Here is a 15386-nt window from a genome sequence, read left to right as displayed (position 1 = left end):
TTGCTAAAGCTGTGACAGGGGGGGCTCTGACAGGGCCTTGCTGCTGCAGCCGCCCCCTCCTGCAACATACTGAATTTCTCCATTGATTTGGGGTGAAAAGAAATATATTGTAGGCGGAGTTCCCAGCATGCTCTGGGGTAGATGTGTTTATTAATGTGCTTTGGGAGGTTAGTTAAAGGACTTCCTGTTCTACATGTGTGATGTTAGTTATCTGCAAGATTATTGTCAACCAATAGTGCTGCTCTACATGTTATTTACATTGCTTCACAATGTTGAAATGTTGGCACCATGGTTGACTCTGGTGTGCTGATCAGTGACCCCCTCTGAGATGCTGTGTGTGGTCTAATGCAGCAATAAACAGTATTTCCAGTAGTCTTGTGTTGTATGGGGTGCAGGATCTGCTAATAAAATTGAGATAATCTCTCTGACTGTGCTTGTTGCAATATTTTTCTAACATTTGATTGGGTTGTGAAGACTCATGTTTGAGTGGGCATTACCCACCCCTGCCCATAGACCCCTCTCATGGGGGCCATTTTGTGTCAAAAAGGCAGGGTAAGCACAGGTGCAAGCAAAACACTAATAAGGGTTTCAAACTTCCATGATTGGAATTTGGAACCCCTCATTAGTGTTTTGCTTGCACCTGTGTTTATTCTGCCTTTTCGACACAAAATGGGCCCCGTGAAAAGGGTCTATGATGTTCCCTGCACCTTTGCTGAAATATGCCACTCCCACAAGGGCTATGTTCAGAGAGAAAAAAGACATCCCTGATCAGGGTTCAATCTCAGCACACCTGCTTCAGAGTCCTCTGTCTTAACCCCTCAGCTATTGACTTGAATGAAAATAACCTCTTGGAAGTAATATATATACTTTTTTTTATTTTTTTATTTTACCTTTATTTATACAGGGAGTCTCACTGAGAGCAATGCTCTGTTTTTCAGGAGCACCCTGTTCACATTCACATTCATACCTGGAAACTGACCAGTACAACCATAGTCTGATCTGCTGGCCACTGATCAGCTGATAAGTTCAACCAGTTTGATGAGTCTAACCGATGAGACAGTTGGGTGTATCCCATTTGGTGAGAATGTATCCTTTCCTCCGTCCTCACAGCCTTGTCTCCTTGTTGATACAGAAACCAAAAAAGAGCTGCTTAATAGCAGATCCTGTGCCCCATCAGACAGGTCACTGAACTGCACACCAGAATCACCCATGGTGCCAACATTTCAACTTATAACTTTGCAGATAACTAACATCATGCATATAGAACAAGAAATCATTTTAACCTCCAAAACACATTGACAAACAAACAATTGACAAACAAATCTACAAACAGAACACACTACCCCAGGGCATGCTGGGAACTCCGTCCACTTTCCTCTTCCACAGGTAGAATTTCCCAGAAAGCTTTGAGGCATAACTTTTGACACTCTGTTGGACCTTGATGGGATGCAAACACATGGAAAAATGGCCATGGATTCTGTTACCATTAGCCTACATAAAACAATGTAAGATAAATCAAGGTCCAAATGATTGGTAGCTTTGAATTTAGAAACTGAAAATCATACAGTCTTATTGAGATTGTTTTAGATGGGAACCCTCCTTTGCAGTATAGAGACAGTCCGCATGTCTGGGAACGCCCATACAGGCTCTAGGAACGCCCATAATAGACGCTGGTTAGCTGGCTCAGCCTGGCTGGGGGCGTGGTCAGGGTGGGGTAAAAACCCTGTTCTATCCATTCAGCAAAGTTGTGTGTGTGTGTGTGTGTGTGTGTGTGTGTGTGTGTGTGTGTGTGTGTGTGTGTGTGTGTGTGTGTGTGTGTGTGACAGAGAGAGAATTTATGACACTGATGATGTCATCAGTGGGATTTATGACATCACTTATGATGTCATCAGTGGGATAGACAGAGAAACAAACAGATGAGCCTAGCTCCCATTTATAGCCTACTGATGATGATGATATAGATTATTATTATTATTATTATTATTATTATTATTATTATTATTATTATTTTACATCTCCGCATGCAGTGGAAGGTGTCTGACCATAGCCTGCCTGATTGCAAATTAATTCCTTCACTACAAACTCACTACACACTCTGGCTCACAGCGGGCCAATGTGATTCCAACCTATAGGTCAGTGAAGATAGCTAATCCTCCTTGGCAGGTTGTCTGTGTGCAGAATCTCATAGGATATCCTCCTCGGCGAGTCTTTTGGAAGTCGATCAAGCCTCATGTTTGTGTGAACCACATATGGAGCTTATAGCCAGGGCAGCTACAGGCCCAAAATGACCTGTGATTTCACGAAACGCACTTGCCGACACTCCCTCACATTTCGCTGAGAGTCATCAATTATGCAGGGAAACCGAAACACGCACTGAAGGGGAAGATACCAGCAACAATATGGCGACAACCGCAGTTTCTCCCCAATCTTTTCCACATCTGCAGCCCAGCGACGCCTTTCTGGATTCCTAGTCACGCTTCCAAAGTAAGTAAATTATATTTCTTTGCGAAAGGAGCGTATGTTTGTAGGTAAAAGTGCATTTTCGCCCTGTCTGTCTGTAGCCTTGCGTAAATGTCGCAGAGCCGCACAGAGCTGCCCTGCATCTTTTTTGGGGGGGTGACTGAAGAAGATGCCTGCCTGCCTGCGTGTAGCCTACTGAACATCTCGGCTCATGGGCTGTATCAGAGGAAAAACCATCCATCAATCAATTGATCGTGATTGCCGGGTATTACTCGATTAATTATTTCGGCGATCGATCATCCAGACCAAGCCATTGATTAGACCTTGCGAGAGGAAATGCCAGTAGGCTAGGCTAACGGCAAGGTGCCGTTCGACCGCTTCAGGACGAAAAAACCTGAACATTTCTCATATTAGGCTACATTTTTTTTAAACTCTTTTCGACTATTATATCCATCGGATGAGGCTATACAGGATGATAGCCGACAACATAACGCTTCGAATGGTTGAAGGCGCTGTGTGAGTATAGCATTATTCCTCCTTCCTCCATATTTATAGTCAAGAAATTGACATCTAGGTGCTTTTCGTGTGGCATCATCTCATCGTGGCATCATCAACTGTTCATTCATCTTATTTGGTCAGTTTTGTCTTCATCTTGGAGACTGACTGTGTGATCATTATGTCTAGATATGTATCAGTGCACAGATATCATATATAGCCCTTATTGATTTGGCAGTCGACATGGCTTCACGGGTGTGGTGCTGTGCACATCCTTCAAGGCTACGCGCAAAACGCACAGAATATCCTGGGGGGGAAACTCATTCGACCCATTTGCGAAATCCTGTTATATTTTCCGCGGACCGGTGGGTTAGATTGACATCATATACATGTGACTTTGATGAATCAACGGTTGCAAAAATCACAGCGTGACATTTTCCAACATAAACCCACCCACTGCAGCAGTTGCTTTGGCCAATTTGGTTGTAGCGGGCCACTTATATATGCGCAATAAAACCTTTAGCTTCTGTGGGTATAAGCGCACGGACATCATGCACACACTGTTATGTTTCCAAAACGCACGGAATCGCGTGTTTGGGCCCAACAGCAGCTTCTTCTTCATCGGCAGGTTGAGTAAACAACAGTTTCTGTCGATCAGTGCGTCTCTGGAAACAGGAGAAAATGTCAGCGTGTGCCTGTCTTCTCTGTGTGGAAACTGCTGTTGCATTACGAAGCCTAGCTGCCTGTGAGAAATCTGCAACCCAGGAGACCGAGAGAGATCACTAAAAGACTGTTGTCTTGACTTAATAGCATTGGCATGGCTACCGTCCTCCACTTGCAGACTTGAAGGATCTACTGTAGGCCTAGAAGGGACCTTATCAAGTGTGGGCCTGTGGTAACAGATGCTGTTTTATTAGCCTGCAGTAGATCTTTCAAAAAAATCACGACCAGGACGCAGTGGTTTCCAGACCGAGGCAAGCCGATCGGATAAATGGATCCTTCTTTCTGGGATGACCCATTGTTATTTTTGCCATGTGCGTATACGTTTTTGCTGTGTGTGTGTGTGTGTGTGTGTGTGTGTGTGTGTGTGTGTGTGTGTGTGTGTGTGTGTGTGTGTGTGTGTGTGTGTGTGTGTGTGTGTGTGTGTGTGTGTGTGTGTGTGTGTGTGTGTTTGCCCGCGGCCGTGCGTGCCGTGTACACATTGGTGTAATGTGACGCTGACAGAGAGAGTGACTGTGATGTTTGTCATTTGATCCCTCTCTGCTGCCATCCAGGCTGGTCTGGTGTGTGTGTGTGTGTGTGTGTGTGTGTGTGTGTGTGTGTGTGTGTGTGTGTGTGTGTGTGACGTGGTGCTGAAATGGACAGCGCCCGTAAAGCCTCTATAGCTGAAAGGCTCAGTGACTGCGAGGGATCCAGGGTCCATTTTAAACACAGACGTCTTTGCTCATACAAAGGTCTCTCATAGCAGGGAAAGATCAGAATACGCTTCTGCCACGTTATGTCAGCTTTTCATGCAGTGCATTTTTCTAATAGGCTATATATTATGTAGGAAATACAGGGCACAGGAGAGGAGCAGGCCTAGTCAAACCCCAGCTGTTCCCTCAGGATGCATTGAGTCTTAGGTAATAAATAACAGCACAAATGTGTTTTTAATGTAAATAAATGGTCAGGGTGAAATTGAAATAGAATGCAACACAACCAGGATGTGGGACTCACTGTTGAAATTATGCACACACAAAAATAAATAAATGAAAATAAAATAAAAAGTTCTGCTCATGTCAAGTCTTTCCGTTAGCGTTATACTCACAGTGCACAGGTCTCGTTTGAGGTTTGGCTGTTCCCCTGAAACACTTCATCCTGAAGTTAACTCACCCTAAACTCCTCACCCTAAACCAATCTTCACCATGAAGTTAGCTCACTCTAAACTCCTCATCCTAAACCCATCTTCATCCTGAAGTTACCTCACCCTAAACTCCTCATCCTAAACCCATCTTCATCCTGAAGTTACCTCACCCTAAACTCCTCACCCTAAACCCATCTTCATCCTGAAGTTAACTCACCCTAAACTCCTCACCCTAAACCCATCTTCATCCTGCAGTTAACTCACCCTAAACTCCTCACCCTAAACCCATCTTCATCCTGAAGTTAACTCACCCTAAACTCCTCATTCTAAACCCATCTTCATCCTGAAGTTACCTCACCCTAAACTCCAGTCCTCGCCCTAAACCCATCTTCACCATGAAGTTAGCTCACTCTAAACTCCTCACCCTAAACCCATCTTCATCCTGAAGTTACCTCACCCTACACTCCTCGTTCTAAACCCATCTTCATCCTGAAGTTAGCTCACCCTAAACTCCTCACCCTAAACCCATCTTCATCCTGCAGTTAACTCACCCTAAACTCCTCACCCTAAACCCATCTTCATCCTGAATTAAATTCACCCTAAACTCCTCATTCTAAACCCATCTTCATCCTGAAGTTACCTCACCCTAAACTCCAGTCCTCGCCCTAAACCCATCTTCACCATGAAGTTAGCTCACTCTAAACTCCTCATCCTAAACCCATCTTCATCCTGAAGTTACCTCACCCTACACTCCTCGTTCTAAACCCATCTTCATCCTGAAGTTAGCTCACCCTAAACTCCTCGCCCTAAACCCATCTTCATCCTGAAGTTACCTCACCCTACACTCCTCGTTCTAAACCCATCTTCATCCTGAAGTTAGCTCACCCTAAACTCCTCGCCCTAAACCCATCCTGAAGTTAACTCACTGTAAACTTCTCGTGCTAAACTCCTCATCCTAAACCCATCCTGAAGTTAACTCACTGTAAACTTCTCGTGCTAAACTCCTCATCCTAAACCCATCTCTCATGCTGGACCTCTCATCCTGAACTTCTCATCCTGATCCTCATCTAAAAGTCATCCAGAACTACTCCTCCCAAATTCCTTACCCCCTGAATAGAGCTGGGCAATATATCGATATCACTGATATCGTGAGATGAGACTATATTTTGGAGCTGTATTACAGTAAATTGATGACATCTTCTGAACGTACCAGACTAGCTGTTCTATTATTTGCCTTTACCTACTTGGTCATTATATCCACGTTACTGATGAAATCTCATTGTGTCAATATTTTGTTAAAGCACTAGTCACTCAGGGAAAGAAACCCTATGCTTGTGACATCTAACACGTGGCTTTGACTTACAACATTTAGCCCACTTTGTGGAAAATACAAAGATATATATAATATTATTCAGCCTGTAATACAGAGAATATGATTTTTGGTCCATATCGCCCAGCCCTACCCCTGAACCCCTCATCCAGTACTCATCCTGAACCCATCACCCAAAACCCCTCTCCCCTCATCGCAGCTCTCCTCCCTTCTGCATTCTCTGCCATCCACCAATCATCTAAGTGTGTTGGAAGAAAGCTCTACTGGACCATGCAAAATATCAATAATAAACCCCCATCATATGGGGTTGTCATGGTTGTCAGAAGGTTTAACAGCATAGAACCCAAATGTCCACACATCCCTTTTTAAGCTATTCACTGCTGTTGCAGAAACTTAAACCCAGATACCACAGGCAAAAATGATGTCCCTTGGATATTATATATGTCAACTACAATGTCTATTATTTCTTGCTACGTGTTACTTGCTAAGCAAACAGAGCTAGCCAGCTAACATCTTCTGTACACATCGGACTATATTATTGGCATTTTGATCAATTCAACTAGCCAGTGAGATTCCTTCCGAAGTGAGAAAAGACTTGCTCGGCTCTTGTTGTTGCGGTCGTGTTCGAGGAGCGTTTAACACAACCTGTTAACAATCCAGTCCGTTTATGAGCCTGTTTAGCTTATCTCTCTACGTGAGATAAGGACAAGCAACTAAGTGTGTCCGCAGGATTTCCTGGAGCTGAAATGACAGATAAAAACACAGCTGAAGCTCTTGCTAATTGTAATTTGTGGCACCTATCTGCCCCCTGTTAGTTCAGTTGTCAATATTTGCTGCTGTGATTCACTTTCATTTTGTTCAACTATACAAAGAACATAGTGTTTCTCAAGATATTATCTTTAATATCTGGCAGCTATCAACAAAGGATGAGGAAGACGCCTGTGCTACGTGGTGGTGAATACAGATTCATGGGGCAGCTAATAGTGGAGGCAGACTGTTGGAATATTGTGTGTATTCCTGCTGTATCTCATTGGCCTATTGCAGACTTGTACCTGTTTCCCCTGAGTGGTAGGCTAATGCTAATGCTAATGCATAGGCCTACAAGTGTTTATTATTGTATACCAACTTCATTTCAATCACGAGAGACTCGTAGGAAGGATTAATCAACTTTATTGAACAAATAACCAGTTTAAGTATGACTCCATGATATAATGACGCTCCTCTTGAGATGAGAGAGGGGGGCGTCAGCGACGTATAGGATAGATAATCCCCCCATAGGGATTTCTACAGGAGCCATGATGTTGGTGGTGATCAGGGGAGGGGGTGGGGTGAGACAACTGCTCCAGTGATGATGATGAACAGCAATGAGGATGACGGAATAGTAGCGACTATATAGAGGGCTCTATATACCACCACCATCGCTGAGGGTGATTGGCTCAGCAGATCAGGAGAGACAGATGTCCTTAGCTGATTGGATATTGGGAAATGGAGAAATGGGCAGTTGTCTTGTCACTAGTGATGTCACTCGAGCAATTGTGATGCACGAAATGAACGCAGATTACGGACAGAAGGCTTTGTCCGTCTCCGTCTTTAACGTAGAGTATAATTGGGCTTTAATGCTGCGCCTACGTTGACTGAGGCGCAGTGTGCAATCAGCAGTAGTTCCGGCTGTATCGACTACCATTCATTGTGCTAAGCTAACTAGCAGGATTTTTAGGGGTGTTTTTCCCTCTTCAGTTACACAGATATTGTGATGTATTGTACATGAAATTTCTTGCAATGTATCGATTATCGCAGAATCGCTGTATCATAATACCATCGTTATCGAGGGCTGAGTATTGTGATTGTATCGTATCGCGAGTTACTCTGCGATTCCCACGCCTACTGTATACACCTTCTCTCAGCAACTCTGACTGAGTTCCAGCGTCCCTGCAGGAGCACTACTGGTGCCCCTCAAACCATGGAGCGGAATACTATTCAAAGAGAGAAGAAGACTAGATTTATAACCCAAAACAAAATGGCATCAATAATCCAGCTCCAGGCACTCAAGGAGGTTTGAAAAATGTAAAAGCTGTTTAATTCAACGGGCTAGAAACATTACAAAAAAAATACACCAACACGACGTGTCGACTTGCGCCGCCTTCAGGGTGTAGTGAGCGACTACCTCCTTAAGTGCCCGGACCTGGATTATTTATGCCATTTTGTTTTTGGTCATACGTCTTCCTCTAGTCAAGTCAAGTCAAGTCAAGTTTATTTGTATAGCCCTAATTCACAGAGAACTTCACAGAGAATATATCTAGCTAAATCTAGGGAGGAGGTGGGGAAGGAGCAGGGGAAGGGGGAAAGAAGAGAGCAGGAAAAGGGAGGAGGGGGAGCAAGGGAGGGAGAGCGGGGGATGTGGGGGAGGAGAGAGCAGGGAAAGGGAGGAGGTGGGGAGGGAGCAGGGGGAAGGGGAGAGAGGAGAGAGAGCAGAACAGGTAGTATATACTGTGGCTGGGCGATAGATCTCTGTTTGAATGTTCAGATGTTGTTCAGATGCTTAATACAGTGACATCACAGCTGTTAGTCTGTTCTCTTTCAAAGCAGATGTCATTTGGAAAGTCATGAACTGATTTTGTAAGAAAGTGCTGTAACGAAGGGAGCTATAATATAGATGTGTAGATTCCTTTTGTCGCTTGACCTTTGACCTTTCCTTTCTCTCCTCTCCTCCTTGCGGGTCCAGAGCTGGCTACTGTGGATGGATACACACCTAAAGACCACGTAGCTGCAGGATGAAAACATGGCCACACCAGGACCGCCGGGACCTCACAGCTTCAAGTACTTTACGCCGGAATCTTTGGCCCTCCTCGAGCAGCGCGTCGCCGAGGAGAAGAACAAGAAGCCGCCCAAGCAGGACAGCAGCTACCGCGACGACGATGACGACAACAAGCCCAAGCCCAACCGTGACCTGGAGATCGGGAAGAGCCTGCCCTACATCTACGGTGACATCCCTAAAGGAATGGTGGCGGTACCACTGGAGGACCTGGATCCATTCTATGCGAATTCTCAGAAGGTGAGTTCGGAAAACACCCCAAAATGCATTTGGTGGTACAGCGGTCTGCCGGCTGTCTCAGACACACACACACACATGCTAGGGCATTCACGACTAGTGAATTTTACTAGTCGACTAGTCGTCCCTAAAGGTAGTCGACTAGTCGACTAACCGTTTTGAATTTATTTTTAATAAAATTTTTTTTTTTTTTTTTTTTTTTTTTTTTTAATCTTTAAGAAAGAACATGAGGTATTTACATGACATACAATACATGGACTATCATATCCCATATCCCCCACAAAGAACATCAAAACACAACAAAACAAAACAAGAAAACTGCATAAGATACACAATAATCCAAGAACAAACAAGACTATTGGACAAACAACCAAACAAAAACAATGCATTCAGCTCCTATCCTGATAAGCCTAATGACACTGGGGTAAAAAGTTCTTAAAGTCAAACTCTGTATGTGTTTGCCATATTTTGGGGATGTCTAAGAATCTGCCTTTGCTCTTGTAGTAAATGTTATCCAACGTATGGTAGCTTGAGAGTTCATTCCACCAGTGAACTACAGCTGGGGGATTGGATGGTTTCCAATTTAAAGCTATGCATTTCCTAGCTGCCAACAGGGCAAGATCTATGTATTTACTTTGAATGCATTGTTTTTGTTTGGTTGTTTGTCCAATAGTCTTGTTTGTTCTTGGATTATTGTGTATCTTATGCAGTTTTCTTGTTTTGTTTTGTTGTGTTTTGATGTTCTTTGTGGGGGATATGGGATATGATAGTCCATGTATGTTCTTTCTTAAAGAAAAAAAAAAAAAAAAAAATTTTTTTTTTTTTTTTTTTTTTGCTAAAACGACTAGTCGACTACTAAGCACAGTGTCGACTAGTGGTTTTACTAGTCGACTAGTCGACTAGTCGACTAGTCTGTGAATGCCCTAACACATGCACGTACACACGCACACCACACACACACACACACACACACACGAATGAGCGTAACACCTAATAACTAGAATAGTTCAAACCAAAATATTTTCCCGCTTAATATTTGTCACTCTACCTCAGTCGTCCCAACCAAAATTACTCTGTCTGAACCCTAATTTTGAATCCAAGTTGAATCCAAAATATGATTACACTTCAGCACCGTCACAGCTCGGTTCTTGTGCCTGACCTGTTTTACCTTTGTTACCTAATTGGTTCTGATAGCAAAGTCAGTGGAGGTGTGGTCAGTGGAGGCGTGGCTTTGAGATTTGGACATTTCTCTGGCACCAGTTATACTTAGGCTACTCATCATCATAAATAAATAAATAAAAGGGAGCAAGTGGGCAATGTTTGTTCTCTGTTTATTTAAATTTGTGTCCCACTGATGTCATAGTGATGTCATAAGAGCATATTCATCTTATGACATCACTGATGATATCATAGGCAGTGGCACTGATGTTGTCGTAGCCATTGTGACATCATCAGCGATGTCACTCGAGCAATTGTGGTTTTTGGTTACACACTCGAGCAATTGTGACATCACTGATGATGTCGTAGACATTGTGATGTCATCAGTGAGTGATAAAGTTGAGGAAATTGTGCGCTGCGCATGCCAATAGAGCAGGCCTAAACATAAACTTTTGCATAAACATGAAGCATAAACTTTTGACGATGAGGTCAACAGACAGGTGTCCTGGTGTATCTACCTGGCCCTAACACACACACACACACACACACACACACACACACACACACACACACACACACACACACACACACACACACAGGTGTCCTGGTGTATCTGCCTGGCCCTAACAACACACATATTAAAGCTTTATGTAATGATCATTACATGTACATGAGTAATCACATGATGTCAGGGCGAGTCACTCAATATGGCTGCAATTTGTGCAGGAAAAACTCAATCACAAAGCAAAGATGATCCCAGCACTTTGTCCGCTTTGCGTGCAGGTATGCAGTTTATAGTTTATTGTAATTTCCTGATTAGGTTGCAGAATGTAATTATGTTTTGCTCTGCGGAGAGGCCTTCGGGGAGCGTGAGTTGAGTACGTGAGTTGTTGAGTTGTCTCTGATGGCTCCCAGGGCTTTGGGGAGAAGGTCAGAAGCAGGAACTGTTGTTCCACATGAGAGACTTTTCTAATTGTCCAAAAATGAATCCGGTAGGAGAGGAGAAAACAAGCAGCAGCCTGAGAGGACTGCGTCTGTCTTAAAGGAGACATGTGTCTCTCGTCTTTCTGTCCTGTCTGAAGCGCACAGTCAGGTCAGCTGCTTTGTCCTGGTGGATGACCTTGAGAGTGAACTCTGAATATCCTACGTGTTCGGGCAGCGACGACTACTGCATGTTAGTAGTCATCGACTACTCCCGAGTAGTCATCGACTACTCCCGAGTAGTCACGGGAGATAGATCATATTTCTTTCACCCAATACAAATAATCAATTCTCATTATTTCAAAAAGGTCTCAGAAACAGCCAGTAAAGGGTTAACTAATGGAGGCGGGACCAACCTGGGGGTATGTGAAATAGCAGAGTCCTGATTGGCTCCGAGAGGCTGTTTACAAATGAGCCGCAAAAATCCCAGCAACTTGTCTGAGCTGGTGATACTGATTGTTTGACATAGAGGGCATCTTTCCCTCAATAAATTATGTTTATTTAACATGGCATGATATAGACAACGATTGTTCACACAAATCTACATTCCATTTATTTATTTATTTATTTATTTATTTATTTATTTATTTATTTATTTATTTATTTATTTATTTATTTATTTATTTATATTGTTTATTCTAAAACCACAGATTAGAATTAGTGGACTATTGCTGCGTTCAAGAGGGCTGGTGTTTACCGTGAATACGAGGCCGGAAGTCGTGTACACGACCATGCTCAGCTTTCAAGTGGTCACGTCATGACCATGCGCAGTGGACTAGAGGCCACCGAGGCTAACGATGTAGCTACCACTAGCTAGCGAGCGGCTAACTACGTTAATGCAGGAAATGCAAAGACATGACGACAGAGGAAACCAGATGAGACTGTTGAGAATATCAACATGTTCCTCAGACATATTAAAATTACTATGAAAAGCTCAAAAAATATAGGTGACAATGATACTGTGTAACTCTGTCAGTCTACACCAGTAAAAATTTGCCTGTTATAATCTCTTAAGTCATCATTGCTATCCAGACACGTTTGTTCAGGTTTGTGTGTGTGTGTGTGTGTGTGTGTGTGTGTGTGTGTGTGTGTGTGCGTCTGCATGTGTGTGTGTGCGTCTGCATGTGTGTGTGTGTGCATGTGCGTGCATGTGTGTGTGTGTGTGTGTGTGTGTGTGTGTGTGTGTGTGTGCGTGTGTGTGTGTGTGCGTGCGTGCGTGTTGTGTGCATGGACTGGTGGGTGCGCAATAGTGTGTAGGACAATGCACACAATATGTCTTTGTGTCTCTCCCTGTCTGTCTGTCTGTCTGTCTCTGTCTCAGTGGCTCATACCTCCCTCTCTTTATAAAGTGCCTGCTGGCAGTTATGTAACACAGCAGTCCGCTGCACAAGACAGAAACATGATTCAGTCGACGAGATGTGCAAAACATGGCCAGGCCAGTGATGGTGGGACCGGACTGTTGATAGCTTCACATGCTACATGCGTCCTTTTCCTCCTTTTCTGCACACATGCGTGTGCGTTATTGTCCTGGATGCATGTGCGCCATGCGAGCCTCGTTGTCGTTGCGTTACTGTGTTTTTTCAGTCTACATAGTCTTCCAGTCTGCCTTTAGCACCAGTCTGTCTTTAGCACCAGTCTACCTTTAGCACCAGTCTGTCTTTAGCACCAGCCTGTCTTTAGCACCAGTCCTATCAATCTACATAGTCTTCCAGTCTGTCTTTAGCACCAGCCTGTCTTTAGCACCAGCCCTATCAATCTACATAGTCTTCCAGTCTGTCTTTAGCACCAGTCTGTCTTTAGCACTAGCCCTATCAGTCTACATAGTCTCTCAGTCTGTCTTTAGCACCAGTCTGGCTTTAGCACCAGTCTGGCTTTAGCACTAGCCCTATCAGTCTACATAGTCTCTCAGTCTGTCTTTAGCACCAGTCTGTATTTAGCACCAGTCTGTTTTTAGCACCAGTCTGGCTTTAGCACCAGTCTGGCTTTAGCACCAGTCTGTCTTTAGCACCAGCCTGTCTTTAGCACCAGTCTGTCTTTAGCACCAGCCTGTCTTTAGCACCAGCCTGTCTTTAGCACCAGTCTGTCTTTAGCACCAGTCTGTCTTTAGCACCAGCCCTATCAGCTTTCAGCTCCAGGCAAATCTAATTATGGCCCTCTAGCTAGTCTCATTCTAAAGCCATGGGGAGCGGATGCTGCTTTGGCAGATGGAGCAGCCGTGACGTCAGATGATCAGGTGGTGACCTTGATGGGAGAACGTTGCTCTGCACGTCTCAGCAGCAGCCAGGTTCTGCTTACATCAGTGAGCTCCAGGCAGGGAGGTGGGGCAGCTGTGGAGATGACGGTGGAGGAGGAAGGACAGCTCTGGGTGATAAATCTTCTGTAGTGCCTCTCTCTGATTGTGCCGAGGCTGAGACTGGAGGACTGGCTGGCTGGGTCCATGATTCAGCACCCTGACCCCGCCCGCCCCACCTAGCTGCAGCGCCGGGCGGCCGGGCTGAACCGGGCCGGGTCGGGCCTGATGGATGTTTGTGTACAAGTCCAGTGAAACGGGTGGTTCTCAGGAGGAGAGAGGGAGGGGATGGGAGGGGAGGGAGATGATGACATGTGCAAGGATGCATGGCTGGATCTGTTCTCCTCCTAGATGCAGCCAGGTCCACTGAAATGCATTGTTGTTGCTGGAGAACCTGAAGGTCCAAACCAGAGGAGACCCCAAAAAATAGACAGAAATATCACAGAGCTCCTCAAGAAGGTTCTCATCTGAAAGCACTCCCATCAGATAACCAAATGCTTACACCTTCCCCCACCACACACACACACACACACACACACACACACACACACACACACACACACACACACACACACACACACACACACACCATCTCCTTCTAAATCTGATTTTCCTTCAAGAATGTGATTGTCAAATGCAGTGTTAAGTCTGCGAATGGTCTGGATGGTAAAATGGCCAGAGCAGAGGACAGGAGCAGGACAGGATCAGAGGACAGGAGGCAGGAGGAGTTGGCGTGGTTTGAATGTGCACCACCCTGCCTGTGCACCACCCTGCCTGTGCACCACCCTGCCTGCTGCATTACCCTGCCTGTGCACCACCCTGCCTGCTGCACCACCCTGCCTGCTGCACCACCCTGCCTGTGCACCACCCTGCCTGCTGCACCACCCTGCCTGTGCACCACCCTGCCTGCTGCACCACCCTGCCTGCTGCACCACCCTGCCTGCTGCATTACCCTGCCTGCTGCACCACCCTGCCTGCTGCACCACCTTGCCTGTGCACCACCCTGCCTGCTGCATTACCCTGCCTGTGCACCACCCTGCCTGTGCACCACCCTGCCTGCTGCACCACCCTGCCTGCTGCATTACCCTGCCTGTGCACCACCCTGCCTGTGCACCACCCTGCCTGCTGCATTACCCTGCCTGCTGCACCACCCTGCCTGCTGCACCACCCTGCCTGCTGCATTACCCTGCCTGCTGCACCACCCTGCCTGCTGCACCACCCTGCCTGCTGCACCACCCTGCCTGCTGCACCACCCTGCCTGTGCACCACCCTGCCTGCTGCATTACCCTGCCTGTGCACCACCCTGCCTGTGCACCACCCTGCCTGCTGCACCACCCTGCCTGTGCACCACCCTGCCTGTGCACCACCCTGCCTGTGCACCACCCTGCCTGCTGCACCACCCTGCCTGTGCACCACCCTGCCTGTGCACCACCCTGCCTGTGCACCACCCTGCCTGCTGCATTACCCTGCCTGTGCACCACCCTGCCTGTGCACCACCCTGCCTGCTGCACCACCCTGCCTGCTGCATTACCCTGCCTGTGCACCACCCTGCCTGAGCACCACCCTGCCTGCTGCATTACCCTGCCTGTGCACCACCCTGCCTGTGCACCACCCTGCCTGCTGCACCACCCTGCCTGCTGCATTACCCTGCCTGTGCACCACCCTGCCTGTGCACCACCCTGCCTGTGCACCACCCTGCCTGTGCACCACCCTGCCTGTGCACCAACCTGCCTGTGCACCACCCTGCCTGTGCACCAACCTGCCTGTGCACCACCCTGCC

The 15386-nt window shown here is 46.1% G+C and overlaps 1 protein-coding gene across 1 annotated transcript in view; it reads left to right on the top strand.

Annotated features, from left to right (window-relative positions):
• Nucleotides 1-8907: 8907 nt before the first annotated feature.
• Nucleotides 8908-15386, top strand: part of scn8aa (sodium channel, voltage gated, type VIII, alpha subunit a) — a gene marked incomplete at both ends in the record, with an annotated part of 57998 nt that continues 51519 nt past the window's right edge. Inside the window, 2 exon segments of the mRNA XM_083656358.1 lie at nucleotides 8908-9272; nucleotides 9274-9276. Of these exon segments, the coding sequence (XP_083512484.1) occupies nucleotides 8908-9272; nucleotides 9274-9276 (368 nt within the window).

This window comes from Poromitra crassiceps (genome assembly GCF_964638095.1).
Source record: "Poromitra crassiceps genome assembly, chromosome: 20".
Taxonomy (NCBI): domain Eukaryota; kingdom Metazoa; phylum Chordata; class Actinopteri; order Beryciformes; family Melamphaidae; genus Poromitra; species Poromitra crassiceps.
Note: the sequence above shows the minus strand (reverse complement) of the source record. Positions and strands in the feature narration are given on the sequence as shown.